This window comes from Oncorhynchus gorbuscha, linkage group LG05 (assembly GCF_021184085.1).
Source record: "Oncorhynchus gorbuscha isolate QuinsamMale2020 ecotype Even-year linkage group LG05, OgorEven_v1.0, whole genome shotgun sequence".
NCBI lineage: Eukaryota > Metazoa > Chordata > Actinopteri > Salmoniformes > Salmonidae > Oncorhynchus > Oncorhynchus gorbuscha.
The window spans coordinates 1,495,666-1,520,665 of NC_060177.1; the positions used below are offsets into that span (position 1 = coordinate 1,495,666).

The 25,000-nt window shown below is 55.1% G+C and overlaps 1 protein-coding gene across 1 annotated transcript in view; it reads right to left on the reverse strand.

Moving 5' to 3' along the window:
• Nucleotides 1-25,000, reverse strand: part of LOC124035359 (NT-3 growth factor receptor-like) — a 101,621-nt gene that overhangs the window by 46,626 nt on the left and 29,995 nt on the right. Inside the window, exons 6-11 of the mRNA XM_046348821.1 lie at nucleotides 24,844-24,985; nucleotides 23,089-23,198; nucleotides 22,583-22,778; nucleotides 10,811-10,817; nucleotides 5,582-5,630; nucleotides 3,943-4,045 (exon numbers count right to left, since the gene is read on the reverse strand). Coding sequence (XP_046204777.1) covers nucleotides 3,943-4,045; nucleotides 5,582-5,630; nucleotides 10,811-10,817; nucleotides 22,583-22,778; nucleotides 23,089-23,198; nucleotides 24,844-24,985 — 607 coding nt within the window. The remainder of the gene's footprint in view (nucleotides 1-3,942; nucleotides 4,046-5,581; nucleotides 5,631-10,810; nucleotides 10,818-22,582; nucleotides 22,779-23,088; nucleotides 23,199-24,843; nucleotides 24,986-25,000) is intronic.

Below are 25,000 nucleotides of genomic sequence, written 5' to 3' on the forward strand. Positions count from 1 at the left end.
CTGGGTGTATTGTGGAGATTATTGCTGACAGCCTTTCAGTTTCTGATATGCAATACATTCTACCGGGAGATCTAGGTCTTCAGACACTGAAACAAGAGAAACAAACTGTAGAAAGGTAGAACAAAAGGTGGGAAACTTTGAGGAGATTTGGGAAGGCAGCCAGTTGTTTGTCATGATAGGTTAAATACGTAAACATTCTTAGGAGTGTCGGGGGGTTCCTTCAGATCAGTCCCATAACACTGGTGGGGAGTCCTTCAGACCAGTCCCATAACACTGGTGGTGGGGGTCCTTCAGACCAGTCCCATAACACTGGTGGGGAGTTCTTCAGACCAGTCCCATAACACTGGTGGGGGGAGTCCTACATACCAGTCCCATAACACTGGTGGGGGAGGGGGTCCTTCAGACCAGTCCCATAACACTGGTGGGGGAGTCCTTCAGACCAGTCCCATAACACTGGTGGGGGGGGGGTCCTTCAGACCAGTCCCATAACACTGGTGGGGGGAGTCGTTCAGACCAGTCCCATAACACTGGTGGGGGGGTCCTTCATACCAGTCCCATAACACTGGTGGGGGGATCCTTCATACCAGTCCCATAACACTGGTGGGGGGAGTCCTTCATACCAGTCCCATAACACTGGTGGGGGAGGGGGGGGTCCTTCAGACCAGTCCAATAACACTGGTGGGGGGGAAATAGAACAAAAAGGAGAACACCGCCGTGTTGGTGAGAGTTTCCCCTTCTTACAGTGGGTTAAAACGGCCCAGACACCTCAGACAATAGTGTTGGTGAGTCTCCCCTTCTTTAAAATGGTCCAGACACCTCAGACAATAGTGTTGGTGAGAGTCTCCCCTTCTTTAAAACGGTCCAGACACCTCAGACAATAGTGTTGGTGAGAGTCTCCCCTTCTTTAAAACGGTTCAGACACCTCAGACAAAAGTGTTGGTGAGAGTCTCCCCTTCTTTAAAACGGTCCAGACACCTCAGACAATAGTGTTGGTGAGAGTCTCCCCTTCTTTAAAACGGTCCAGACACCTCAGATAAAAGTTGCCACATCGGCGTTACCGACTTCAGACGAGTCACTCGTGGAGGTCATACAGCACAACGGAGAACATACGGACTTCAGACGAGTCACTCGTGGAGGTCGTACAGCACAACGGAGAACATACGGACTTCAGACGAGTCACTCGTGGAGGTCATACAGCACAACGGAGAACATACGGACTTCAGACGAGTCACTCGTGGAGGTCGTACAGCACAACGGAGAACATACGGACTTCAGACGAGTCACTCGTGGAGGTCGTACAGCACAACGGAGAACATACGGACTTCAGACGAGTCACTCGTGGAGGTCGTACAGCACAACGGAGAAAACCATATTAGTTTTGTTGGCCAAACCGTTAGGATGCTACAGACGTTTTCAGGATGTCTACCGGTCTGACCAACAGAGGTATAAATCAGACTCTTTCCACCGCAGAGAGGGAAGGGCGACATAGGAGGATGCGGTGTATAGAGACACTGCCCATGCAGAAAAGGCATCTCCAGCTCATTAAACTGACAGATATAAATGTATTATGTTACTTAGATTGATGCACCGGTACGTCAATAGACTCTATACTATAAAAAATATGAAACTAGTTCCGTTCCAAATGCCAAGATGTGGAGGACAAAACATGAGAGAGAGATAGAGGCAGAAGGAAAGGGAGATGCAGAGACCAAAGCTTATAAATGGCAGAAGCTTTAACAGTTATTATTATGGCCACACTGAAAATAATAGAATTGGCCGCACGCTTCGTAACTTTCAGAATATGTCAAAGATACATTTTAATCTCCCACAAAAAAAGATATCCTTGATAAAAAGAAGAAGCTTTCCTTCTCGTTGTTTTTCGCAGCCAAAATGGAAAATGGATTTGACTCTTTTCCACCATGGCTACTAGATCTGATCGTGGGTCCTGTACCATAATCGTTATCTGGGCCCTCTTCCACCATGGCTACTAGATCTGATCGTGGGTCCTGTACCATAATCGTTATCTGGGCCCTCTTCCACCATGGCTACTAGATCTGATCGTGGGTCCTGTACCATAATCGTTATCTGGGCCCTCTTCCACCATGGCTACTAGATCTGATCGTGGGTCCTGTACCATAATCGTTATCTGGGCCCTGCAACATTTGTCCAAAACATATTGCTGAATATAGAAAAGGGTTTTACCCACCGCCTTTCTTCTGAAGGTGATGCAGCGACACTGGCAACCGGAGAGACAGACCCCAGTCAGCCAGCTGGCCAGTCAGACCCCAGTCAGCCAGCTGGCCAGTCAGACCCCAGTCAGCCAGCTGCCCAGTCAGACCCCAGTCAGACCCCAGTCAGGTCCCAGTCAGCCAGCTGGCCAGTCAGGTCCCAGTCAGGTCCCAGTCAGGTCCCAGTCAGCCAGCTGGCCAGTCAGGTCCCAGTCAGGTCCCAGTCAGGTCCCAGTCTGACTGGCCAGCTGGCTGACTGGGGTCTGTCTCTGGCCAGTCAGACCCCAGTCAGCCAGCTGGCCAGCCAGACCCCAGTCAGCCAGCTGGCCAGTCAGACCCCAGCCAGCCAGCTGGCCAGTCAGACCCCAGTCAGACCCCAGCCAACCAGCTGGCCAGTCAGACCCCAGTCAAACCCCGGTCTACCAGTTGGCCAGTCAGACCCCAGTCAGACCCCAATTAAACCCCAGCCAGCCAGCTGGCCAGTCAGACCCCAGTCAGACCCCAGTCAGCCAGCTGGCCAGTCAGACCCCAGCCAGCCAGCTGGCCAGTCAGACCCCAGTCAAACCCCGGTCTACCAGTTGGCCAGTCAGACCCCAGTCAGACCCCAATTAAACCCCAGCCAGCCAGCTGGCCAGTCAGACCCCAATCAAACCCCAGTCTACCAGCTGGCCAGTCAGACCCCAATCTACCAGCTGGCTAGTCAGACCCCAGTCAGCCAGCTGGCCAGTTAGTTTTTTCCGTGTGTAACTGTGTTGTTTGTGTCGAACTGCTTTGCTTTTTTCTTGGCCAGGTCGCAGTTGTAAATTGGAACATGTTCTTAACTGGCCTACCTGGTTAAATAAATGTGAAATCAAATAAAACATTTAAAAAAGTTTGGTGGAGGAGGAGTAACAGTCTTTTTCATGGTTCGGGCCCCTCAGTTCCAGTGAAGGGACATCTTAACGCTGCAGCATACAGTGACATTCTAGACAATTCTGTGCTTCCAACTTTGTGGGAACAGTTTGGGGAAGGCCATTTCCTGTTCCAGCATGATAATGCCAACGTGCACAAAGCGAGGTCCATACAGAAATGGTTTGTCGAGATCAGCGTGGAAGAACTTGACTGGCCTACACAGAGCCCTGACATCAACCCCACTGAACATCTTTGGGGATGAGCCAGGACTAATCACCCAACATCAGTGCCAGACTTCACTAATGCTCTTGTGAATGGAAGTCCCAGCTGCAATGTTTTAACATCTAGTGGAAAGCCTTCCCAGAAGAGTGGAGACTGTTATAGAAACAATGTTCCTACATCTAGTGGAAAGCCTTCCCAGAAGAATGGAGACTGTTATAGCAGCAATGTTCCTACATCTAGTGGAAAGCCTTCCCAGAAGAGTAGAGGCTGTTATAGCAGCAATGTTCTAACATCTAGTGGAAAGCCTTCCCAGAAGAGAGGAGACTGTTATAGCAACAAAGGGGGGACCAGCTCCATATTAAAGCCTTCCCCCAGAAGAGTGGAGACTGTTATAGCAACAAAGGGGGGACCAGCTCCATAATAAAGCCTTCCCAGAAGAGAGGAGACTGTTATAGCAACAAAAGGGGGACCAGCTCCATATTTGTTTTTTAATATTTAATAACCTTTATTTAACTTGAATTCATGCCCATGATTTATGGAATGAGATGTTGGAGGAGCAGGTGTCCACATACGTGTGGTCATGTAGTGCACTATGACTTACCCTTCAATCCAAACTTGTTGCGTCGGCCATATTTGTTGATGAGAATGAAGAGGACGATGAGGAGGACACTGGTGAAACCAGCCAGACCTACTGCTATGGACACCTGGAGACAGACAGACAGGTTAGGAGACAGACAGGTTAGGAGACAGACAGACAGACTGGTGAAACCAGCCAGACCTACTGCTATGGACACCTGGAGACAGACAGACAGGTTAGGAGACAGACAGGTTAGGAGACAGACAGACAGACTGGTGAAACCAGCCAGACCTACTGCTATGGACACCTGGAGACAGACAGACAGGTTAGGAGACAGACAGGTTAGGAGACAGACAGACAGGTGAAACCAGCCAGACCTACTGCTATGGACACCTGGAGACAGACAGACAGGTTAGGAGACAGACAGACAGACAGGTTAGGAGACAGACAGACAGACCTACTGCTATCGACACCTGGAGACAGACAGACAGGTTAGGAGACAGACAGACCTACTGCTATCGACACCTGGAGACAGACAGGTTAGGAGACAGACAGACAGACAGGTGAAACCAGCCAGACCTACTGCTATCGACACCTGGAGACAGACAGACAGGTTAGGAGACAGACAGGTTAGGAGACAGACAGACAGACAGACAGGTTAGGAGACAGACAGACAGACAGGTTAGGAGACAGACAGGCAGGCAGGCAGGCAGGCAGGCAGGCAGGCAGGCAGGCAGGCAGGCAGGCAGGCAGGCAGGCAGGCAGGCAGGCAGGCAGGCAGGCAGGCAGGCAGGCAGGCAGGCAGGCAGGCAGGCAGGCAGGCAGGCAGGCAGGCAGGCAGGCAGGCAGGCAGGCAGGCAGGCAGGCAGGCAGGCAGGCAGGCAGGCAGGCAGGCAGGCAGGCAGGCAGGCAGGCAGGCAGGCAGGCAGGCAGGCAGGCAGGCAGGCAGGCAGGCAGGCAGGCAGGCAGGCAGGCAGGCAGGCAGGCAGGCAGGCAGGCAGGCAGGCAGGCAGGCAGGCAGGCAGGCAGGCAGGCAGGCAGGCAGGCAGGCAGGCAGGCAGGCAGGCAGGCAGGCAGGCAGGCAGGCAGGCAGGCAGGCAGGCAGGCAGGCAGGCAGGCAGGCAGGCAGGCAGGCAGGCAGGCAGGCAGGCAGGCAGGCAGGCAGGCAGGCAGGCAGGCAGGCAGGCAGGCAGGCAGGCAGGCAGGCAGGCAGGCAGGCAGGCAGGCAGGCAGGCAGGCAGGCAGGCAGGCAGGCAGGCAGGCAGGCAGGCAGGCAGGCAGGCAGGCAGGCAGGCAGGCAGACAGACAGACAGACAGGTGATTCTAGCCAGCCCCAATACTGTGGACACCAGGAGACCGACAGAGGGACAGACAGGTTAGGAGACAGACAGACAGGTTAGGAGACAGACAGACAGACAGGTGATTCGAGCCAGCCCCAGTACTGTGGACACCAGGAGACAGACAGAGAGACAGACAGGTTAGGAGACAGACAGACAGGTTAGGAGACAGAGAGACAGGTGATTCTAGCCAGCCCCAGTACTGTGGAAACCAGGTGACACTACACTACTTTTAAACAGAGCCCTATGGACTGTGGTCTAAAGTCGTGCCCTATGTAGGGATTCGTGTGCTATTTGAGATAGACCCTGTGTCATTATGAACTCACCCCAAACGTCTCCTCTTCCGGCCTGATGGCATTGTCTGATGGCACTGGGCTACCTGGAATACAGACAGAGACAGTAGGAGCCCTGGAGAATACAACCCATTCCCAAATGGCACACTATTCCATAGTACACGAGCTTTGACCGGAGCCCAATGGGTCCTTGCTTTGTAGTGTGCTATATATGGAACAGGGTTCTATTTGGGATGCAGTCTAACTCCAGGGCAGAATTGTGGAGTAAAAATCGACCGACAGGCTGGAGTCTTTAAATCCCATTTCACATAAAACAGTTTCCTTATCAGAAGATATTACACACTGGGGGTTATATATATAAAAGAACATGAACAGAACAAGCTGGAGCACAGTGAACACACACACACACACACACACACACACACACACACACACACACACACACACACACACACACACACACACACACACACACACACACACACACACACACACACACACACACACACACACACACTCCTTCCCTCCCTTTAACCCTTCTTCCCTCCCCTCAAACCTCCTTCCCTCCCTTCAACCCTCCTTCCCTCTCTTCATCCCTCCCTCCCGCCAACCCTCCCTTCAACCTTCCTTCCCTCTCTTCATCCCTCCCTCCCTCCAACCCTCCCTTCCACCCTCCTCCCCCTTCAACCCTCTCTTCAACCCTCCCTCCCTCCCTCCAACCCCCCTCAAACTTCCTTCCCTCCCTTCAACCCTCCTTCCCTCTCTTCATCCCTCCCTCCCTCCAACCCTCCCTTCAACCCTCCTTCCCTCACTTCATCCCTCCCTCCCTCCAACCCTCCCTTCAACCCTCCTTCCCTCTCTTCAACCCTCCTTCCCTCTCTTCGACCCTCTCTCTCTTCGACCCTCCCTCCAACCCGCTCTTCATCCCTCCCTCCCTCCAACCCTCCCTCAAACCTCCTTCCCTCCCTTCAACCCTACTTCCCTCTCTTCATCCCTCCCTCCCTCCAACCCTCCCTTCAACCCTCCTTCCCTCTCTTCATCCCTCCCTCCCGCCAACCCTCCCTTCAACCCTCCTTCCCTCTCTTCATCCCTCCCTCCCTCCAACCCTCCCTTCCACCCTCCCCCCTTCAACCCTCCTCCCTACAACCCTCCCTCCAATCCTCCCTTCAACCCTCCCGCCAATCCTCCAATCCTCCCTCCCTACAAACCTCCCTTCAAACCTCCCTCCCTCCAATCCTCCCTTCAACCCTCCCTCCCTCCAATCCTCCCTTCAACCCTCCCTCCCTCCAATCCTCCCTTCAACCCTCCCTCCCTCTAACCCTTCCTTCAACCCTCCTTCCCTCTCTTCATCCATCCCTCCCTCAAACCCTCCCTTCAACCCTCCTTCAAACCGTTCTTCCCTCCCTTCAACCCTCCTTCCCTCCCTTCAACCCTGCCTTCAACCCCCCTTCCCTCCCTTCAACCCTCCCTTCAACACTTCAACCCTCCCTCCAACCCACCCTTCAACACTCCTTCCCTCCCTTCAACCCTCCCTCCAACCCTCTCTTCAACACTCCTTCCCTCCCTTTAACCCTCCTTCCCTCCCTCCAACCTTCCCTTCAACACTCCTTCCTTCCCTTCAACCCTCCTTCCCTCTCTTCATCCTTCCCTCCCTCCAACCCTCCATCCAACCCTCCTTCCCTCTCTTCATCCCTCTCTCCCTCCTTCCCTCCCCTCAAACCTCCTTCCCTCCCTTCAACCCTCCCTCCCGCCAACCCTCCCTTCAACCTTCCTTCCCTCTCTTCATCCCTCCCTCCCTCCAACCGTCCCTTCCCCCTCCCCCCCCTTCAACCCTCTCTTCAACCCTCCCTCCCTCCCTCCAACCCCCTCAAACCTCCTTCCCTCCCTTCAACCCTCCTTCCCTCTCTTCATCCTTCCCTCCCTCCAACCCTCCCTTCAACCCTCCTTCCCTCTCTTCTTCCCTCCCTCCCTTCAACCCTCCCTTCAACCCTCCTTCCCTCCCTTCAACCCTCCCTTCAACACTCCTACCACCCTCCAACCTACCCTTCAACCCTCCTTCCTTCACTCCTTCCCTCCCGCCAACCCTCCCTTCAACACTCCTCTCCTCTCTTCATCCCTCCCTCCCTCCCTCCAACCCTCCTTCCCTCTCTTCATCCCTCTCTCCCTCCTTCCCTCCCCTCAAACCTCCAACCCTCCCTTTAACCCTCCTTCCATCTCTTCATCCCTCCGTCCCGCCAACCCTCCCTTCAACCTTCCTTCCCTCTCTTCATCCCTCCCTCCCTCCCTCCAACCCTCCCTTCCACCCTCCTCCCCCCTTCAAACATCTCTTCAACCCTCCCTCCCTCCAACCCTCCCCTCAAACCTCCTTCCCTCCCTTCAACCCTCCTTCCCTCTCTTCATCCCTCCCTCCCTCCAACCCTCCCTTCAATCCTCCTTCCCTCACTTCATCCCTCCCTCCCTCCAACCCTCCCTTCAACCCTCATTCCCTCTCTTCAACCCTCCCTCTCTTCGACCCTCCCTCCAACCCGCCCTTCATCCCTCCCTCCCTCCAACCCTCCCCTCAAACCTCCTTCCCTCCCTTCAACCCTACTTCCCTCTCTTCATCCCTCCCTCCCTTCAACCCTCCCTTCAACCCTCCTTCCCTCTCTTCATCCCTCCCTCCCTCCAACCCTCGCTCCAACCCTCCCTTCAACCCTCCTTCCCTCTCTTCATCCCTCCCTCCCGCCAACCCTCCCTTCAACCCTCCTTCCCTCTCTTCAACCCTCCCTCCTTCAACCCTCCCTCCTTTCATCCCTCCCACCCTTCAACCTTTCCTCCCTTCAAACCGCCCTCCCTCTCTTCATCCCCCTTCACTCCTCCCTCCCTTCAACCCTCCTGTCCTCTCTCCTTTCATCCCTCCCTTCAACCCTCCTTCCCTCCCTACAAACCTCCCTTCAACCCTCCCTCCCTCCAAACCTCCCTTCAATCCTCCCTCCCTCCAATCCTCCCTTCAACCCTCCCTCCAATCCTCCCTTCAACCCTCCTTCCCTCCCTACAAACCTCCCTTCAACCCTCCTTCCTACAAACCTCCCTTCAACCCTCCCTCCCTACAAACCTCCCTTCAACCCTCCCTCCCTACAAACCTCCTTTCAATCCTCCCTCCTCCAATCCTCCCTTCAATCCTCCCTCCTCCAATGCTCCCTTCAACCCTCCCTCCCTCCAATCCTCCTCCAACCCACCCTTCAACACTCCTTCCCTCCCTTTAACCCTCCTTCCCTCCCTACAAACCTCCCTTCAACCTTCCTTCCCTCCCTACAAACCTCCCTTCAACCTTCCTTCTCTCCCTACAAACCTTCCTTCAACCTTACTTCTCTCCCTACAAACCTCCCTTCAACCTTCCTTCCTCCCCTACAAACCTCCCTTCAACCTTCCTTCCTCCCTACAACTCTCCCTTCAACCTTCATTCCCTACCTACAAACCTCCCTTCAACCTTCCTTCCCCTCCCTACAAACCTCCCTTCAACCTTCCTTCCCTCCCTACAACTCTCCCTTCAACCTTACTTCCCTCCCTACAAACCTCCTTCAACCTTCCTTCCCTCCCTACAAACCTCCTTCAACCTTCCTTCCTCCCCTACAAACCTCCCTTCAACCTTCCTTCCCCCCCTACAAACCTCCTTCAACCTTCCTTCCTCCCTACAAACCTCCTTCAACCTTCCTTCCCTCCCTACAAACCTCCATTCAACCCTCCTTCCTCCCTACAAACCTCCCTTCAAACCTCCTTCCCTCCCTACAAACCTCCCTTCAACCCTCCTTCCCTCCCTACAAACCTCCCTTCAACCCTCCTTCCCTCCCTACAAACCTCCCTTCAACCCTCCTTCCCTCCCTACAAACCTCCCTTCAAACCTCATTCCTCCCCCTACAAACCTCTCTTCAACCCTCCTTCCCTCCCTACAAACCTCCCTTCAAGCCTCCTCCCTACAAACCTCCCTTCAACCCTCCCTCCTCCAAACCTCCCTTCAACCCTCCCTCCCTCCAATCCTCCCTTCAACCCTCCCTCCCTCCAATCCTCCCTTCAACCCTCCTTCCCTCCCTACAAACCTCCCTTCAACCCTCCTTCCCTCCCTACAAACCTCCCTTCAACCCTCCCTCCCTACAAACCTCCCTTCAACCCTCCCTCCCTACAAACCTCCCTTCAACCCTCCCTCCCTCCAATCCTCCCTTCAATCCGCCCCTCCCTCCAATCCTCCCTTCAACCCTCCCTCCCTCCAATCCTCCCTCCAACCCACCCTTCAACACCCCTTCCCTCCCTTTAACCCTCCTTCCCTCCCTCCAACACTCCTTCCCTTCAACCCTCCTTCCCTCTCTTCATCCCTCCCTCCCTCCAACTCTTCCTTCAACCCTCCTTCCCTCTCTTCTTCCCTCCCCCCCTACAAACCTCCCTTCAACTCTCCTTCCCTCCAATCCTCTCTTCAACCCTCCCTCCCTACAAACCTCCCTTCAACCTCCTTCCCTCCCTACAAACCTCCCTTCAACCCTCCTTCCCTCCAAACCTCACTTCAACTCTCCTTCCCTCCAAACCTCCCTTCAACCCTCCTTCCCTCCAAACCTCCCTTCAACCCTCCTTCCCTCCCTACAAACCTCCCTTCAACCCTCCCTCCCTCCCTTCAACCCTCCCTTCAACTCTCCCTCCCCCCAATCGTCCCTTCAACCCTCCCTCCCTCTAACCCTTCCTTCAACCCTCCTTCCCTCCAATCCTCCCTCCAACCCTCCTTCACTCCCTTCAACCTTCCTTCCCTCCCTACAACCCTCCCTCCAATCCTCCCTTCAACCTTCCCTCCAATCCTCCAATCCTCCCTCCCTACAAACCTCCCTTCAACCCTCCCCCCTCTAACCCTTCCTTCAACCCTCCTTCCCTCCAATCCTCCCTTCAAGCCTCCTTCCCTCCCTTCAACCTTCCTTCCCTCCCTACAACCCTCCCTCCAATCCTCCCTTCAACCCTCCCACCAATCCTCCAATCCTCCCTCCCTACAAACCTCCTTTCAACCCTCCCTCCCTACAAACCTCCTTTCAACCCTCCCTCCCTCCAATCCTCCCTTCAATCCTCCCTCCCTCCAATGCTCCCTTCAACCCTCCCTCCCTCCAATCCTCCCTCCAACCCACCCTTCAACACTCCTTCCCTCCCTTTAACCCTCCTTCCCTCCCTACAAACCTCCCTTCAACCTTCCTTCCCTCCCTACAAACCTCCCTTCAACCTTCCTTCTCTCCCTACAAACCTTCCTTCAACCTTACTTCTCTCCCTACAAACCTCCCTTCAACCTTCCTTCCCTCCCTACAAACCTCCCTTCAACCTTCCTTCCCTCCCTACAACTCTCCCTTCAACCTTCATTCCCTACCTACAAACCTCCCTTCAACCTTCCTTCCCTCCCTACAAACCTCCCTTCAACCTTCCTTCCCTCCCTACAACTCTCCCTTCAACCTTCCTTCCCTCCCTACAAACCTCCCTTCAACCTTCCTTCCCTCCCTACAAACCTCCCTTCAACCTTCCTTCCCTCCCTACAAACCTCCCTTCAACCTTCCTTCCCTCCCTACAAACCTCCCTTCAACCTCCTTCCCTCCCTACAAACCTCCCTTCAACCTTCCTTCCCTCCCTACAAACCTCCCTTCAACCTTCCTTCCCTCCCTACAAACCTCCCTTCAAACCTCCTTCCCTCCCTACAAACCTCCCTTCAACCCTCCTTCCCTCCCTACAAACCTCCCTTCAACCCTCCTTCCCTCCCTACAAACCTCCCTTCAACCCTCCTTCCCTCCCTACAAACCTCCCTTCAACCCTCATTCCCTCCCTACAAACCTCTCTTCAACCCTCCTTCCCTCCCTACAAACCTCCCTTCAACCCTCCCTCCCTACAAACCTCCCTTCAACCCTCCCTCCCTCCAAACCTCCCTTCAACCCTCCCTCCCTCCAATCCTCCCTTCAACCCTCCCTCCCTCCAATCCTCCCTTCAACCCTCCTTCCCTCCCTACAAACCTCCCTTCAACCCTCCTTCCCTCCCTACAAACCTCCCTTCAACCCTCCCTCCCTACAAACCTCCCTTCAACCCTCCTCCCTACAAACCTCCCTTCAACCCTCCCTCCCTCCAATCCTCCCTTCAATCCGCCCTCCCTCCAATCCTCCCTTCAACCCTCCCTCCTCCAATCCTCCCTCCAACCCACCCTTCAACACTCCTTCCCTCCCTTTAACCCTCCTTCCCTCCCTCCAACACTCCTTCCTTCCCTTCAACACTCCTTCCCTCTCTTCATCCCTCCCTCCCTCCAACTCTTCCTTCAACCCTCCTTCCCTCTCTTCTTCCCTCCCCCCCTACAAACCTCCCTTCAACCCTCCTTCCCTCCAATCCTCTCTTCAACCCTCCCTCCCTACAAACCTCCCTTCAACCTCCTTCCCTCCCTACAAACCTCCCTTCAACCCTCCTTCCCTCCAAACCTCACTTCAACTCTCCTTCCCTCCAAACCTCCCTTCAACCCTCCTTCCCTCCAAACCTCCCTTCAACCCTCCTTCCCTCCCTACAAACCTCCCTTCAACCCTCCCTCCCTCCCTTCAACCCTCCCTTCAACTCTCCCTCCCCCCCCCAATCGTCCCTTCAACCCTCCCTCCTCTAACCCTTCCTTCAACCCTCCTTCCCTCCAATCCTCCTCTCCAACCCTCCTTCACTCCCTTCAACCTTCCTTCCCTCCCTACAACCCTCCCTCCAATCCTCCCTTCAACCCTCCCTCCAATCCTCCAATCCTCCCTCCCTACAAACCTCCCTTCAACCCTCCCCCCTCTAACCCTTCCTTCAACCCTCCTTCCCTCCAATCCTCCCTTCAAGCCTCCTTCCCTCCCTTCAACCTTCCTTCCCTCCCTACAACCCTCCCTCCAATCCTCCCTTCAACCCTCCCACCAATCCTCCCTCCCTACAAACCTCCTTTCAACCCTCCCTCTACAAACCTCCCTTCAAACCTCCCTCCCTCCAATCCTCCTTTCAACCCTCCCTCCTCCAATCCTCCCTTCAACCCTCCGTCCCTCCAATCCTCCCTTCAACCCTCCTCCCTCCTTTTTCATCCATCCCTCCCTCAAACCCTCCCTTCAACCCTCCTTCCCTCCCTTCAACCCTCCCTTCAAACCGTTCATCCCTCCCTTCAACCCTCCTTCCCTTCCTTCAACCCCCTTCCCTCCCTTCAACCCTCCCTTCAACCCTTCAAAGCTCCCTCCAACCCATCCTTCAACACTCCTTCCTCCCTTCAACCCTCCCTCCAACCCTCCCTTCAACACTCCTTCCCTCCCTTTAACCCTCCTTCCCTCCCTCCAACCCTCCCTTCAACACTCCTTCCTTCCCTTCAACCCTCCTTCCCTCTCTTCATCCTTCCCTCCCTCCAATCGTCCCTTCAACCCTCCCTCCCTCTAACCCTTCCTTCAACCCTCCTTCCCTCTTTCATCCCTCCCTCCCTCAAACCCTCCCTTCAACCCTCCTTCCCTCCCGTCAACCCTCCCTTCAAACCGTTCTTCCCTCCCTTCAAACCTCCTTCCCTCCCTTCAACCCCCTTCCCTCCCTTCAACCCTCCCTTCAACCCTTCAACCCTCCCTCCAACCCACCCTTCAACACTCCTTCCCTCCCTTCAACCCTCCCTCCAACCCTCCCTTCAACACTCCTTCCCTCCCTTTAACCCTCCTTCCCTCCCCTCAAACCTCCTTCCTCCCTTCAACCCTCCTTCCCTCTCTTCATCCCTCCCTCCCGCCAACCCTCCCTTCAACCTTCCTTCCCTCTCTTCATCCCTCCCTCCCTCCAACCCTCCCTTCCACCCTCCTCCCCCCTTCAACCCTCTCTTCAACCCTCCCTCCCTCCCTCCAACCCCCCTCAAACTTCCTTCCCTCCCTTCAACCCTCCTTCCCTCTCTTCATCCCTCCCTCCCTCCAACCCTCCCTTCAACCCTCCTTCCCTCACTTCATCCCTCCCTCCCTCCAACCCTCCCTTCAACCCTCCTTCCCTCTCTTCAACCCTCCCTCCCTCTTTCGACCCTCCCTCTCTTCGACCCTCCCTCCAACCCGCTCTTCATCCCTCCCTCCCTCCCTCCAACCCTCCCCTCAAACCTCCTTCCCTCCCTTCAACCCTCCTTCCCTCACTTCATCCCTCCCTCCCGCCAACCCTCCCTTCAACCCTCCTTCCCTCTCTTCATCCCTCCCTCCCTCCAACCCTCCCTTCAACCCTCCTTCCCTCTCTTCATCCCTCCCTCCCTCCAACCCTCCCTTCCACCCTCCCCCTTCAACCCTCCCTCCCTACAACCCTCCCTCCAATCCTCCCTTCAACCCTCCCGCCAATCCTCCAATCCTCCCTCCCTACAAACCTCCCTTCAAACCTCCCTCCCTCCAATCCTCCCTTCAACCCTCCCTCCCTCCAATCCTTCCTTCAACCCTCCCTCCCTCCAATCCTCCCTTCAACCCTCCCTCCCTCTAACCCTTCCTTCAACCCTCCTTCCCTCTCTTCATCCATCCCTCCCTCAAACCCTCCCTTCAACCCTCCTTCCCTCCCTTCAACCCTTCCTTCAAACCGTTCTTCCCTCCCTTCAACCCTCCTTCCCTCCCTTCAACCCTGCCTTCAACCCCCTTCCCTCCCTTCAACCCTCCTTCAACACTTCAACCCTCCCTCCAACCCACCCTTCAACACACCTTCCCTCCTTCAACCCTCCCTTCAACACTCCTTCCCTCCCTTTAACCCTCCTTCCCTCCCTCCAACCTTCCCTTCAACACTCCTTCCCTCCCTTCAACCCTACTTCCCTCTCTTCACCCCTCCCTCCTCCAACCCTCCCTTCAACCCTCCTTCCCTCTCTTCATCCCTCCCTCCCGCCAACCCTCCCTTCAACCCTCCTTCCCTCTCTTCATCCCTCCCTCCCTTCCACCCTCATCCCCCCTTCAACCCTCCCTCCCTTCAACCCTCCCTCCCTTTCATCCCTCCCACCCTTCAACCTTTCCTCCCTTCAAACCGCCCTCCCTCTCTTCATCCCCCCTTCACTCCTCCCTCCCTTCAACCCTCCTGCCCTCTCTTCATCCCTCCCTCCCGCCAACCCTCCTTCAACCTTCCTTCCCTCTCTTCATCCCTCCCTCCCTCCAACCCTCCCTTCCACCCTCCTCCCCCCTTCAACCCTCTCTTCAACCCTCCCTCCTCCCTCCAACCCCCTCAAAGTTCCTTCCCTCCCTTCAACCCTCCTTCCCTCTCTTCATCCCTCCCTCCCTCCAACCCTCCCTTCAACCCTCCTTCCCTCACTTCATCCCTCCCTCCCTCCAACCCTCCCTTCAACCCTCCTTCCCTCTCTTCAACCCTCCCTCTCTTCGACCCTCCCTCTCTTCGACCCTCCCTCCAACCCGCTCTTCATCCCTCCCTCCCTCCAACCCTCCCCTCAAACCTCCTTCCCTCCCTTCAACCCTCCTTCCCTCACTTCATCCCTCCCTCCCGCCAACCCTCCCTTCAACCCTCCTTCCCTCTCTTCATCCCTCCCTCCCTCCAACCCTCCCTTCCACCCTCCCCCTTCAACCCTCCTCCCTACAACCCTCCCTCCAATCCTCCCTTCAACCCTCCCACCAATCCTCCCTCCCTACAAACCTCCTTTCAACCCTCCCCTCTCTACAAACCTCCCTTCAAACCTCCCTCCCTCCAATCCTCCTTTCAACCCTCCCTCCCTCCAATCCTCCCTTCAACCCTCCGTCCCTCCAATCCTCCCTTCAACCCTCCCTCCCTCCTTTCATCCATCCCTCCCTCAAACCCTCCCTTCAACCCTCCTTCCCTCCCTTCAACCCTCCCTTCAAACCGTTCATCCCTCCCTTCAACCCTCCTTCCCTTCCTTCAACCCCCCTTCCCTCCCTTCAACCCTCCCTTCAACCCTTCAAAGCTCCTCCAACCCATCCTTCAACACTCCTTCCCTCCTTCAACCCTCCCTCCAACCCTCCCTTCAACACTCCTTCCCTCCCTTTAACCCTCCTTCCCTCCCTCCAACCCTCCCTTCAACACTCCTTCCTTCCCTTCAACCCTCCTTCCCTCTCTTCATCCTTCCCTCCTCCAATCGTCCCTTCAACCCTCCCTCCCTCTAACCCTTCCTTCAACCCTCCTTCCCTCTCTTCATCCCTCCCTCCCCTCAAACCCTCCCTTCAACCCTCCTTCCCTCCCTTCAACCCTCCCTTCAAACCGTTCTTCCTCCCTTCAAACCTCCTTCCCTCCCTTCAACCCCCCCTTCCCTCCCTTCAACCCTCCCTTCAACCCTTCAACCCTCCCTCCAACCCACCCTTCAACACTCCTTCCCTCCCTTCAACCCTCCTCCAACCCTCCCTTCAACACTCCTTCCCTCCCTTTAACCCTCCTTCCCTCCCCTCAAACCTCCTTCCCTCCCTTCAACCCTCCTTCCCTCTCTTCAACCCTCCCACCAATCCTCCCTCCCTACAAACCTCCTTTCAACCCTCCTCTCTACAAACCTCCCTTCAAACCTCCCTCCCTCCAATCCTCCTTTCAACCCTCCCTCCCTCCAATCCTCCCTTCAACCCTCCGTCCCTCCAATCCTCCCTTCAACCCTCCCTCCCTCCTTTCATCCATCCCTCCCTCAAACCCCCCTTCAACCCTCCTTCCCTCCCTTCAACCCTCCCTTCAAACCGTTCATCCCTCCTTCAACCCTCCTTCCCTTCCTTCAACCCCCCTTCCCTCCCTTCAACCCTCCCTTCAACCCTTCAAAGCTCCCTCCAACCCATCCTTCAACACTCCTTCCCTCCCTTCAACCCTCCCTCCAACCCTCCCTTCAACACTCCTTCCCTCCCTTTAACCCTCCTTCCCTCCCTCCAACCCTCCCTTCAACACTCCTTCCTTCCCTTCAACCCTCCTTCCCTCTCTTCATCCTTCCCTCCCTCCAATCGTCCCTTCAACCCTCCCTCCCTCTAACCCTTCCTTCAACCCTCCTTCCCTCTCTTCATCCCTCCCTCCCTCAAACCCTCCCTTCAACCCTCCTTCCCTCCCTTCAACCCTCCCTTCAAACCGTTCTTCCCTCCCTTCAAACCTCCTTCCCTCCCTTCAACCCTCCTTCCTCCCCTCAAACCTCCTTCCCTCCCTTCAACCCTCCTTCCCTCTCTTCATCCCTCCCTCCCGCCAACCCTCCCTTCAACCTTCCTTCCCTCTCTTCATCCCTCCCTCCCTCCAACCCTCCCTTCCACCCTCCTCCCCCCTTCAACCCTCTCTTCAACCCTCCCTCCCTCCCTCCAACCCCCCTCAAACTTCCTTCCCTCCCTTCAACCCTCCTTCCCTCTCTTCATCCCTCCCTCCCTCCAACCCTCCCTTCAACCCTCCTTCCCTCACTTCATCCCTCCCTCCCTCCAACCCTCCTTCAACCCTCCTTCCCTCTCTTCAACCCTCCCTCTCTTCGACCCTCCCTCTCTTCGACCCTCCCTCCAACCCGCTCTTCATCCCTCCCTCCCTCCAACCCTCCCCTCAAACCTCCTTCCCTTCCTTCAACCCTACTTCCCTCTCTTCATCCCTCCCTCCCTCCAACCCTCCCTTCAACCCTCCTTCCCTCACTTCATCCCTCCCTCCCGCCAACCCTCCTTCAACCCTCCTTCCCTCTCTTCATCCCTCCCTCCCTCCAACCCTCCCTTCCACCCTCCCCCCTTCAACCCTCCCTCCCTACAACCCTCCCTCCAATCCTCCCTTCAACCCTCCCGCCAATCCTCCAATCCTCCCTCCCTACAAACCTCCCTTCAAACCTCCCTCCCTCCAATCCTCCCTTCAACCCTCCCTCCCTCCAATCCTTCCTTCAACCCTCCCTCCCTCCAATCCTCCCTTCAACCCTCCCTCCCTCTAACCCTTCCTTCAACCCTCCTTCCCTCTCTTCATCCATCCCTCCCTCAAACCCTCCCTTCAACCCTCCTTCCCTCCCTTCAACCCTCCCTTCAAACCGTTCTTCCCTCCCTTCAACCCTCCTTCCCTCCCTTCAACCCTGCCTTCAACCCCCTTCCCTCCCTTCAACCCTCCCTTCAACACTTCAACCCTCCCTCCAACCCACCCTTCAACACACCTTCCCTCCCTTCAACCCTCCCTTCAACACTCCTTCCCTCCCTTTAACCCTCCTTCCCTCCCTCCAACCTTCCCTTCAACACTCCTTCCCTCCCTTCAACCCTACTTCCCTCTCTTCATCCCTCCCTCCCTCCAACCCTCCCTTCAACCCTCCTTCCCTCTCTTCATCCCTCCCTCCCGCCAACCCTCCCTTCAACCCTCCTTCCCTCTCTTCATCCCTCCCTCCCTTCCACCCTCATCCCCCCTTCAACCTTCCTCCCTTTAACCCTCCTTCCCTCCCTCCAACCTTCCCTTCAACACTCCTTCCTCCCTTCAACCCTACTTCCCTCTCTTCATCCCTCCCTCCCTCCAACCCTCCCTTCAACCCTCCTTCCCTCTCTTCATCCCTCCCTCCCCGCCAACCCTCCCTTCAACCCTCCTTCCCTCTCTTCATCCCTCCTCCCTTCCACCCTCATCCCCCCTTCAACCCTCCCTCCCTTCAACCCTCCCTCCTTTCATCCCTCCCACCCTTCAACCTTTCCTCCCTTCAAACCGCCCTCCCTCTCTTCATCCCCCTTCACTCCTCCCTCCCTTCAACCCTCCTGCCCTCTCTTCATCCCTCCCTCCCGCCAACCCTCCTTCAACCTTCCTTCCCTCTCTTCATCCCTCCCTCCCTCCAACCCTCCCTTCCACCCTCCTCCCCCCCTTCAACCCTCTCTTCAACCCTCCCTCCCTCCCTCCAACCCCCCTCAAAGTTCCTTCCCTCCCTTCAACCCTCCTTCCCTCTCTTCATCCCTCCCTCCCTCCAACCCTCCCTTCAACCCTCCTTCCCTCACTTCATCCCTCCCTCCCTCCTTCCCTCTCTTCAACCCTCCCTCTCTTCGACCCTCCCTCTCTTCGACCCTCCCTCCAACCCGCTCTTCATCCCTCCCTCCCTCCAACCCTCCCCTCAAACCTCCTTCCCTCCCTTCAACCCTCCTTCCCTCACTTCATCCCTCCCTCCCGCCAACCCTCCCTTCAACCCTCCTTCCCTCTCTTCATCCCTCCCTCCCTCCAACCCTCCCTTCCACCCTCCCCCCTTCAACCCTCCCTCCCTACAACCCTCCCTCCAATCCTCCCTTCAACCCTCCCACCAATCCTCCCTCCCTACAAACCTCCTTTCAACCCTCCCTCTCTACAAACCTCCCTTCAAACCTCCCTCCCTCCAATCCTCCTTTCAACCCTCCCTCCCTCCAATCCTCCCTTCAACCCTCCGTCCCTCCAATCCTCCCTTCAACCCTCCCTCCCTCCTTTCATCCATCCCTCCCTCAAACCCTCCCTTCAACCCTCCTTCCCTCCCTTCAACCCTCCCTTCAAACCGTTCATCCCTCCCTTCAACCCTCCTTCCCTTCCTTCAACCCCCCTTCCCTCCCTTCAACCCTCCCTTCAACCCTTCAAAGCTCCCTCCAACCCATCCTTCAACACTCCTTCCCTCCCTTCAACCCTCCCTCCAACCCTCCCTTCAACACTCCTTCCCTCCCTTTAACCCTCCTTCCCTCCCTCCAACCCTCCCTTCAACACTCCTTCCTTCCCTTCAACCCTCCTTCCCTCTCTTCATCCTTCCCTCCCTCCAATCGTCCCTTCAACCCTCCCTCCCTCTAACCCTTCCTTCAACCCTCCTTCCCTCCCTTCAACCCTCCCTTCAAACCGTTCTTCCCTCCCTTCAAACCTCCTTCCCTCCCTTCAACCCCCCTTCCCTCCCTTCAACCCTCCCTTCAACCCTCCCTCCAACCCACCCTTCAACACTCCTTCCTCCCTTCAACCCTCCCTCCAACCCTCCCTTCAACACTCCTTCCCTCCCTTTAACCCTCCTTCCCTCCCCTCAAACCTCCTTCCCTCCCTTCAACCCTCCTTCCCTCTCTTCATCCCTCCCTCCCGCCAACCCTCCCTTCAACCTTCCTTCCCTCTCTTCATCCCTCCCTCCCTCCAACCCTCCCTTCCACCCTCCTCCCCCCTTCAACCCTCTCTTCAACCCTCCCTCCCTCCAACCCCCTCAAACTTCCTTCCCTCCCTTCAACCCTCCTTCCCTCTCTTCATCCCTCCCTCCCTCCAACCCTCCCTTCAACCCTCCTTCCTCACTTCATCCCTCCCTCCCTCCAACCCTCCCTTCAACCCTCCTTCCCTCTCTTCAACCCTCCCTCTCTTCGACCCTCCCTCTCTTGACCCTCCCTCCAACCCGCTCTTCATCCCTCCCTCCCTCCAACCCTCCCCTCAAACCTCCTTCCCTCCCTTCAACCCTACTTCCCTCTCTTCATCCCTCCCTCCCTCCAACCCTCCTTCAACCCTCCTTCCCTCACTTCATCCCTCCCTCCCGCCAACCTCCCTTCAACCCTCCTTCCCTCTCTTCATCCCTCCCTCCCTCCAACCCTCCCTTCCACCCTCCCCCCTTCAACCCTCCCTCCCTACAACCCTCCCTCCAATCCTCCCCTTCAACCCTCCCGCCAATCCTCCAATCCTCCCTCCCTTACAAACCTCCTTCAAACCTCCCTCCCTCCAATCCTCCCTTCAACCCTCCCTCCCTCCAATCCTTCCTTCAACCCTCCCTCCCTCCAATCCTCCCTTCAACCCTCCCTCCCTCTAACCCTTCCTTCAACCCTCCTTCCCTCTCTTCATCCATCCCTCCCTCAAACCCTCCCTTCAACCCTCCTTCCCTCCCTTCAACCCTCCCTTCAAACCGTTCTTCCCTCCCTTCAACCCTCCTTCCCTCCCTTCAACCCTGCCTTCAACCCCCTTCCCTCCCTTCAACCCTCCCTTCAACACTTCAACCCTCCCTCCAACCCACCCTTCAACACACCTTCCCTCCCTTCAACCCTCCCTTCAACACTCCTTCCCTCCCTTTAACCCTCCTTCCCTCCCTCCAACCTTCCCTTCAACACTCCTTCCTCCCTTCAACCCTACTTCCCTCTCTTCATCCCTCCCTCCCTCCAACCCTCCCTTCAACCCTCCTTCCCTCTCTTCATCCCTCCCTCCCGCCAACCCTCCCTTCAACCCTCCTTCCCTCTCTTCATCCCTCCCTCCCTTCCACCCTCATCCCCCCCTTCAACCCTCCCTCCCTTCAACCCTCCCTCCTTTCATCCCTCCCACCCTTCAACCTTTCCTCCCTTCAAACCGCCCTCCCTCTCTTCATCCCCCCTTCACTCCTCCCTCCCTTCAACCCTCCTGCCCTCTCTCCCTTCATCCCTCCCTTCAACCCTCCTTCCCTCCCTTCAACCCTCCTTCCCACTCTTCATCCCTCCCTCCCTTCAACCCAGACATTATTAAGAGCCCTCCTCACTGTTAGAACCGCTAGATCCCCGTTCCATTGACTCCATTCCAGACATTATTATGAGCTCTCCTCACTGTCAGAACAATTAGATCCCCGTTCCAGTGACCCCCATTACGTACACCTGGCAACCATCATTACGTACACCTGGCAACCATCATTACGTACACCTGGCAACCATCATTACGTACACCTGGCAACCATCATTACGTACACCTGGCAACCATCATTACGTACACCTGGCAACCATCATTACGTACACCTGGCAACCATCATTATGAACACCTGGCAACCATCATTACGTACACCTGGCAACCATCATTACGTACACCTGGCAACCATCATTATGAACACCTGGCAACCATCATTACGTACACCTGGCAACCATCATTACGTACACCTGGCAAACCTCATTATGTGACCTGGCGACTCTCATTACGTACACCTGGCAACCCTCATTATGCCCACCAGGCAATCCTCATTATGCCCACCAGGCAACCCTCATTATGCCCACCAGGCAACCCTCATTATGCCCACCAGGCAACCCTCATTATGCCCACCTGGCAACCCTCATTATGCCCACCAGGCAACCCTCATTATGCCCACCAGGCAACCCTCATTATGCCCACCAGGCAACCCTCATTATGCCCACCAGGCAACCCTCATTATGCCCACCAGGCAACCCTCATTATGCCCACCAGGCAACCCTCATTATGCCCACCAGGCAACCCTCATTATGCCCACCAGGCAACCCTCATTATGCCCACCAGGCAACCCTCATTATGCCCACCAGGCAACCCTCATTATGCCCACCAGGCAACCCTCATTATGCCCACCAGGCAACCCTCATTATGTCACCAGGCAACCCTCATTATGCCCACTCGGACTTCATCACTATCTTGATTACTCCTCTTTTATCCAGCTCTCCGGAGCCTCACTCATCAGGTAGTATATTGGTTCTGTTCTCTTGTCCAGACGCTTGTTTTGTATCTCTCCATGTTCATTATTATTAAACTCACAAACAGCACCTGCTTCCTGACTCCTGACTCCTGCTTCCTGACTCCTTCTTCCTGACACCAGCTTCCTGGCTCCTGCTTCCTGCTTCCTTCTACCACTAGAGAAGCTCTGGGTGATGTGAATCATCCCAATGGGGTCAGACTGTCTTCTACCACTAGAGAAGCTCTGGGTGATGTGAATCATCCCAATGGGGTCAGACTGTCTTCTACCACTAGAGAAGCTCTGAGTGAAGTGAATCATCCCAATGGGGTCAGACTGTCTTCTACCACTAGAGAATCTCTGAGTGATGTGAATAATCCCAATGGGGTCAGACTGTCTTCTACCACTAGAGAACCTCTGGGTGATGTGAATCATCCCAATGGGGTCAGACTGTCTTCTACCACTAGAGAAGCTCTGAGTGAAGTGAATCATCCCAATGGGGTCAGACTGTCTTCTACCACTAGAGAATCTCTGAGTGATGTGAATAATCCCAATGGGGTCAGACTGTCTTCTACCACTAGAGAAGCTCTGAGTGATGTGAATCATCCCAATGGGGTCAGACTGTCTTCTACCACTAGAGAACCTCTGGGTGATGTGAAGCTAAATGTTTGGAGCTAAATCTGCTGCAATGCATCCTTTCTCACTGTTCTGAGACCTATAGCTTTTGCTGTACGATGTGTCCCTGTCTAAGAAAATGTTGTGGTTACCGTCAGGGTCAAAGGGCGGAGCCGTGAGGAAGTGTCCGTAGACCGTCTTGGTGACGGTCCCCAGGGAGTTGGAGGCCTGCAGCGTGTAGTTTCCGTTATCGTAGTGTGTTGGGTTGAGAAAAGTCAGACATCCCTCCAGATAGTCCCGGTAGAAATCCATCTCCGTCCTGATGTACTCACTCTGCAGGATCTCTCTCTGTGTACAACCATGATTAGAATACGGTTTCATTTTTTTTTGTCCTTTTCAAAAGACCCAGACTCTTGACATCAGTGGTTCTGAACCCTGATTCTGGGGGAACCCCAAGGGGTGGCTGTTTTGGGTTTTCCCCCCAGCGTTAGTCGCCTGATTGATGTAACTACCTCAGCATGAAGCCGTTTATTGTTTCAGTTAGCTGTGTAGTTCTGGGGTATAAAACTAAAACCTGCACCTCTTGTGGTCTCCAAGACCAGAATATGTACATGCTGCTTTACATATTAGAAATGAATAAAAAGGCATAAAATCACACCTGTTTGTGGTACCATCGCAGCGTCGGGTAGGGATAGCCTCTCACTGTGAACTCTATGCAGGTGTCATGGCGCCGCTCAGGCTCAACCAGTTTCAGGATGACTGGTGGAACTGGAAGGGGAGCAGAGGAAACTGTGAAGGTTTTGACACAGCATGGCTCAACCAGTTTCAGGATGACTGGTGGAACTGGAAGGGGAGCAGAGGAAACTGTGAAGGTTTTGGCACAGCATGGCTCGGCCAGTTTCAGGATGACTGGTGGAACTGGAAGGGGAGCAGAGGAAACTGTGAAGGTTTTGACACAGCATGGCTCAACCAGTTTCAGGATGACTGGTGGAACTGGAAGGGGAGCAGAGGAAACTGTGAAGGTTTTGGCACAGCATGGCTCGGCCAGTTTCAGGATGACTGGTGGAACTGGAAGGGGAGCAGAGGAAACTGTGAAGGTTTTGACACAGCATGGCTCGGCCAGTTTCAGGATGACTGGTGGAACTGGAAGGGGAGCAGAGGAAACTTTTTTTTGACACGGCATCACATGATAGCTAGGTGGACAACCACAGTCACATGATAGCTAGGTGGACAACCACATATCACATGATAGCTAGGAGGACAACCACATATCACATGATAGCTAGGTGGGACAACCACATATCACAGTCACATGATAGCTAGGTGGACAACCACATATCACAGTCACATGATAGCTAGGTGGACAACTACATATCACATGATAGTTAGGTGGACAACCACAGTCACATGATAGCTAGGGGGACAACCACAGTCACATGATAGCTAGGGGGACAACCACATATCACATGATAGCTAGGAGGACAACCACATATCACATGATAGCTAGGTGGACAACCACATATCACGTGATAGCTAGGTGGAAAACCTCATACCACATATAGTTTCTAGATAGTTTTGTGCTCTATGGGGCCCTGGCATTAGTAGTGCACTATAAAGGGAATATAGAGCCATTGGGACTGGTCATTAGTAGTACACTATAAAGGGAATATGGAGCCATTGGGTCCTGGTCATAAGTAGTACACTATAAAGGGAATATGGAGCCATTGGGTCCTGGTCATTAGTAGTGCACTATAAAGGGAATATGGAGCCATTGGGTCCTGGTCATTAGTAGTGCACTATAAAGGGAATAGGGAGCCATTGGGACTGGTCATAAGTAGTGCACTATATAGGGAATAGGGAGCCATTGGGTCCTGGTCATAAGTAGTGCACTATAAAGGGAATAGGGAGCCATTGGGACTGGTCATAAGTAGTGCACTATAAAGGGAATATGGAGCCATTGAGATGAATACCATACTGTATATAACCTCCAATGGTTATCATTCCTTACAGGTTCTCTGCTATGCTGTTCACAGGCACACATACACACACACCCTCAGATTGAAACCTACACTGTACAGTTGGGAATGTTAACCATTGGACACACACACACACAAACACACACCCCCGTGGATTGAAACCTACACTGTACAGTTGGGAATGATAACCATTGGACACACACACACACACACGGATTGAAACCTACACTGTACAGTTGGGAATGATAACCATCGGACGGACGGACGGACGCAACCCACCCACCCACCCACCCACCCACCCACCCACCCACCCACCCACACACCCACACACACACACACACACACACACACACACACACACACACACACACACACACACACACACACACACACACACACACACACACACACACACACACACGTGGATTGAAACCTACACTGTACAGCCAACTGGATGGAAGCGTTGGTCATTCCCACTAGGTTCTCTGCTATGCAGGTGAGCAGGAAGCCGTTGTCGTCTCGACTTACGTTGACTAGCGTCAGGTTAATAGAATGGATGTTGGGCCAGTAGACATTAGACTAGAGGAGAGGAGA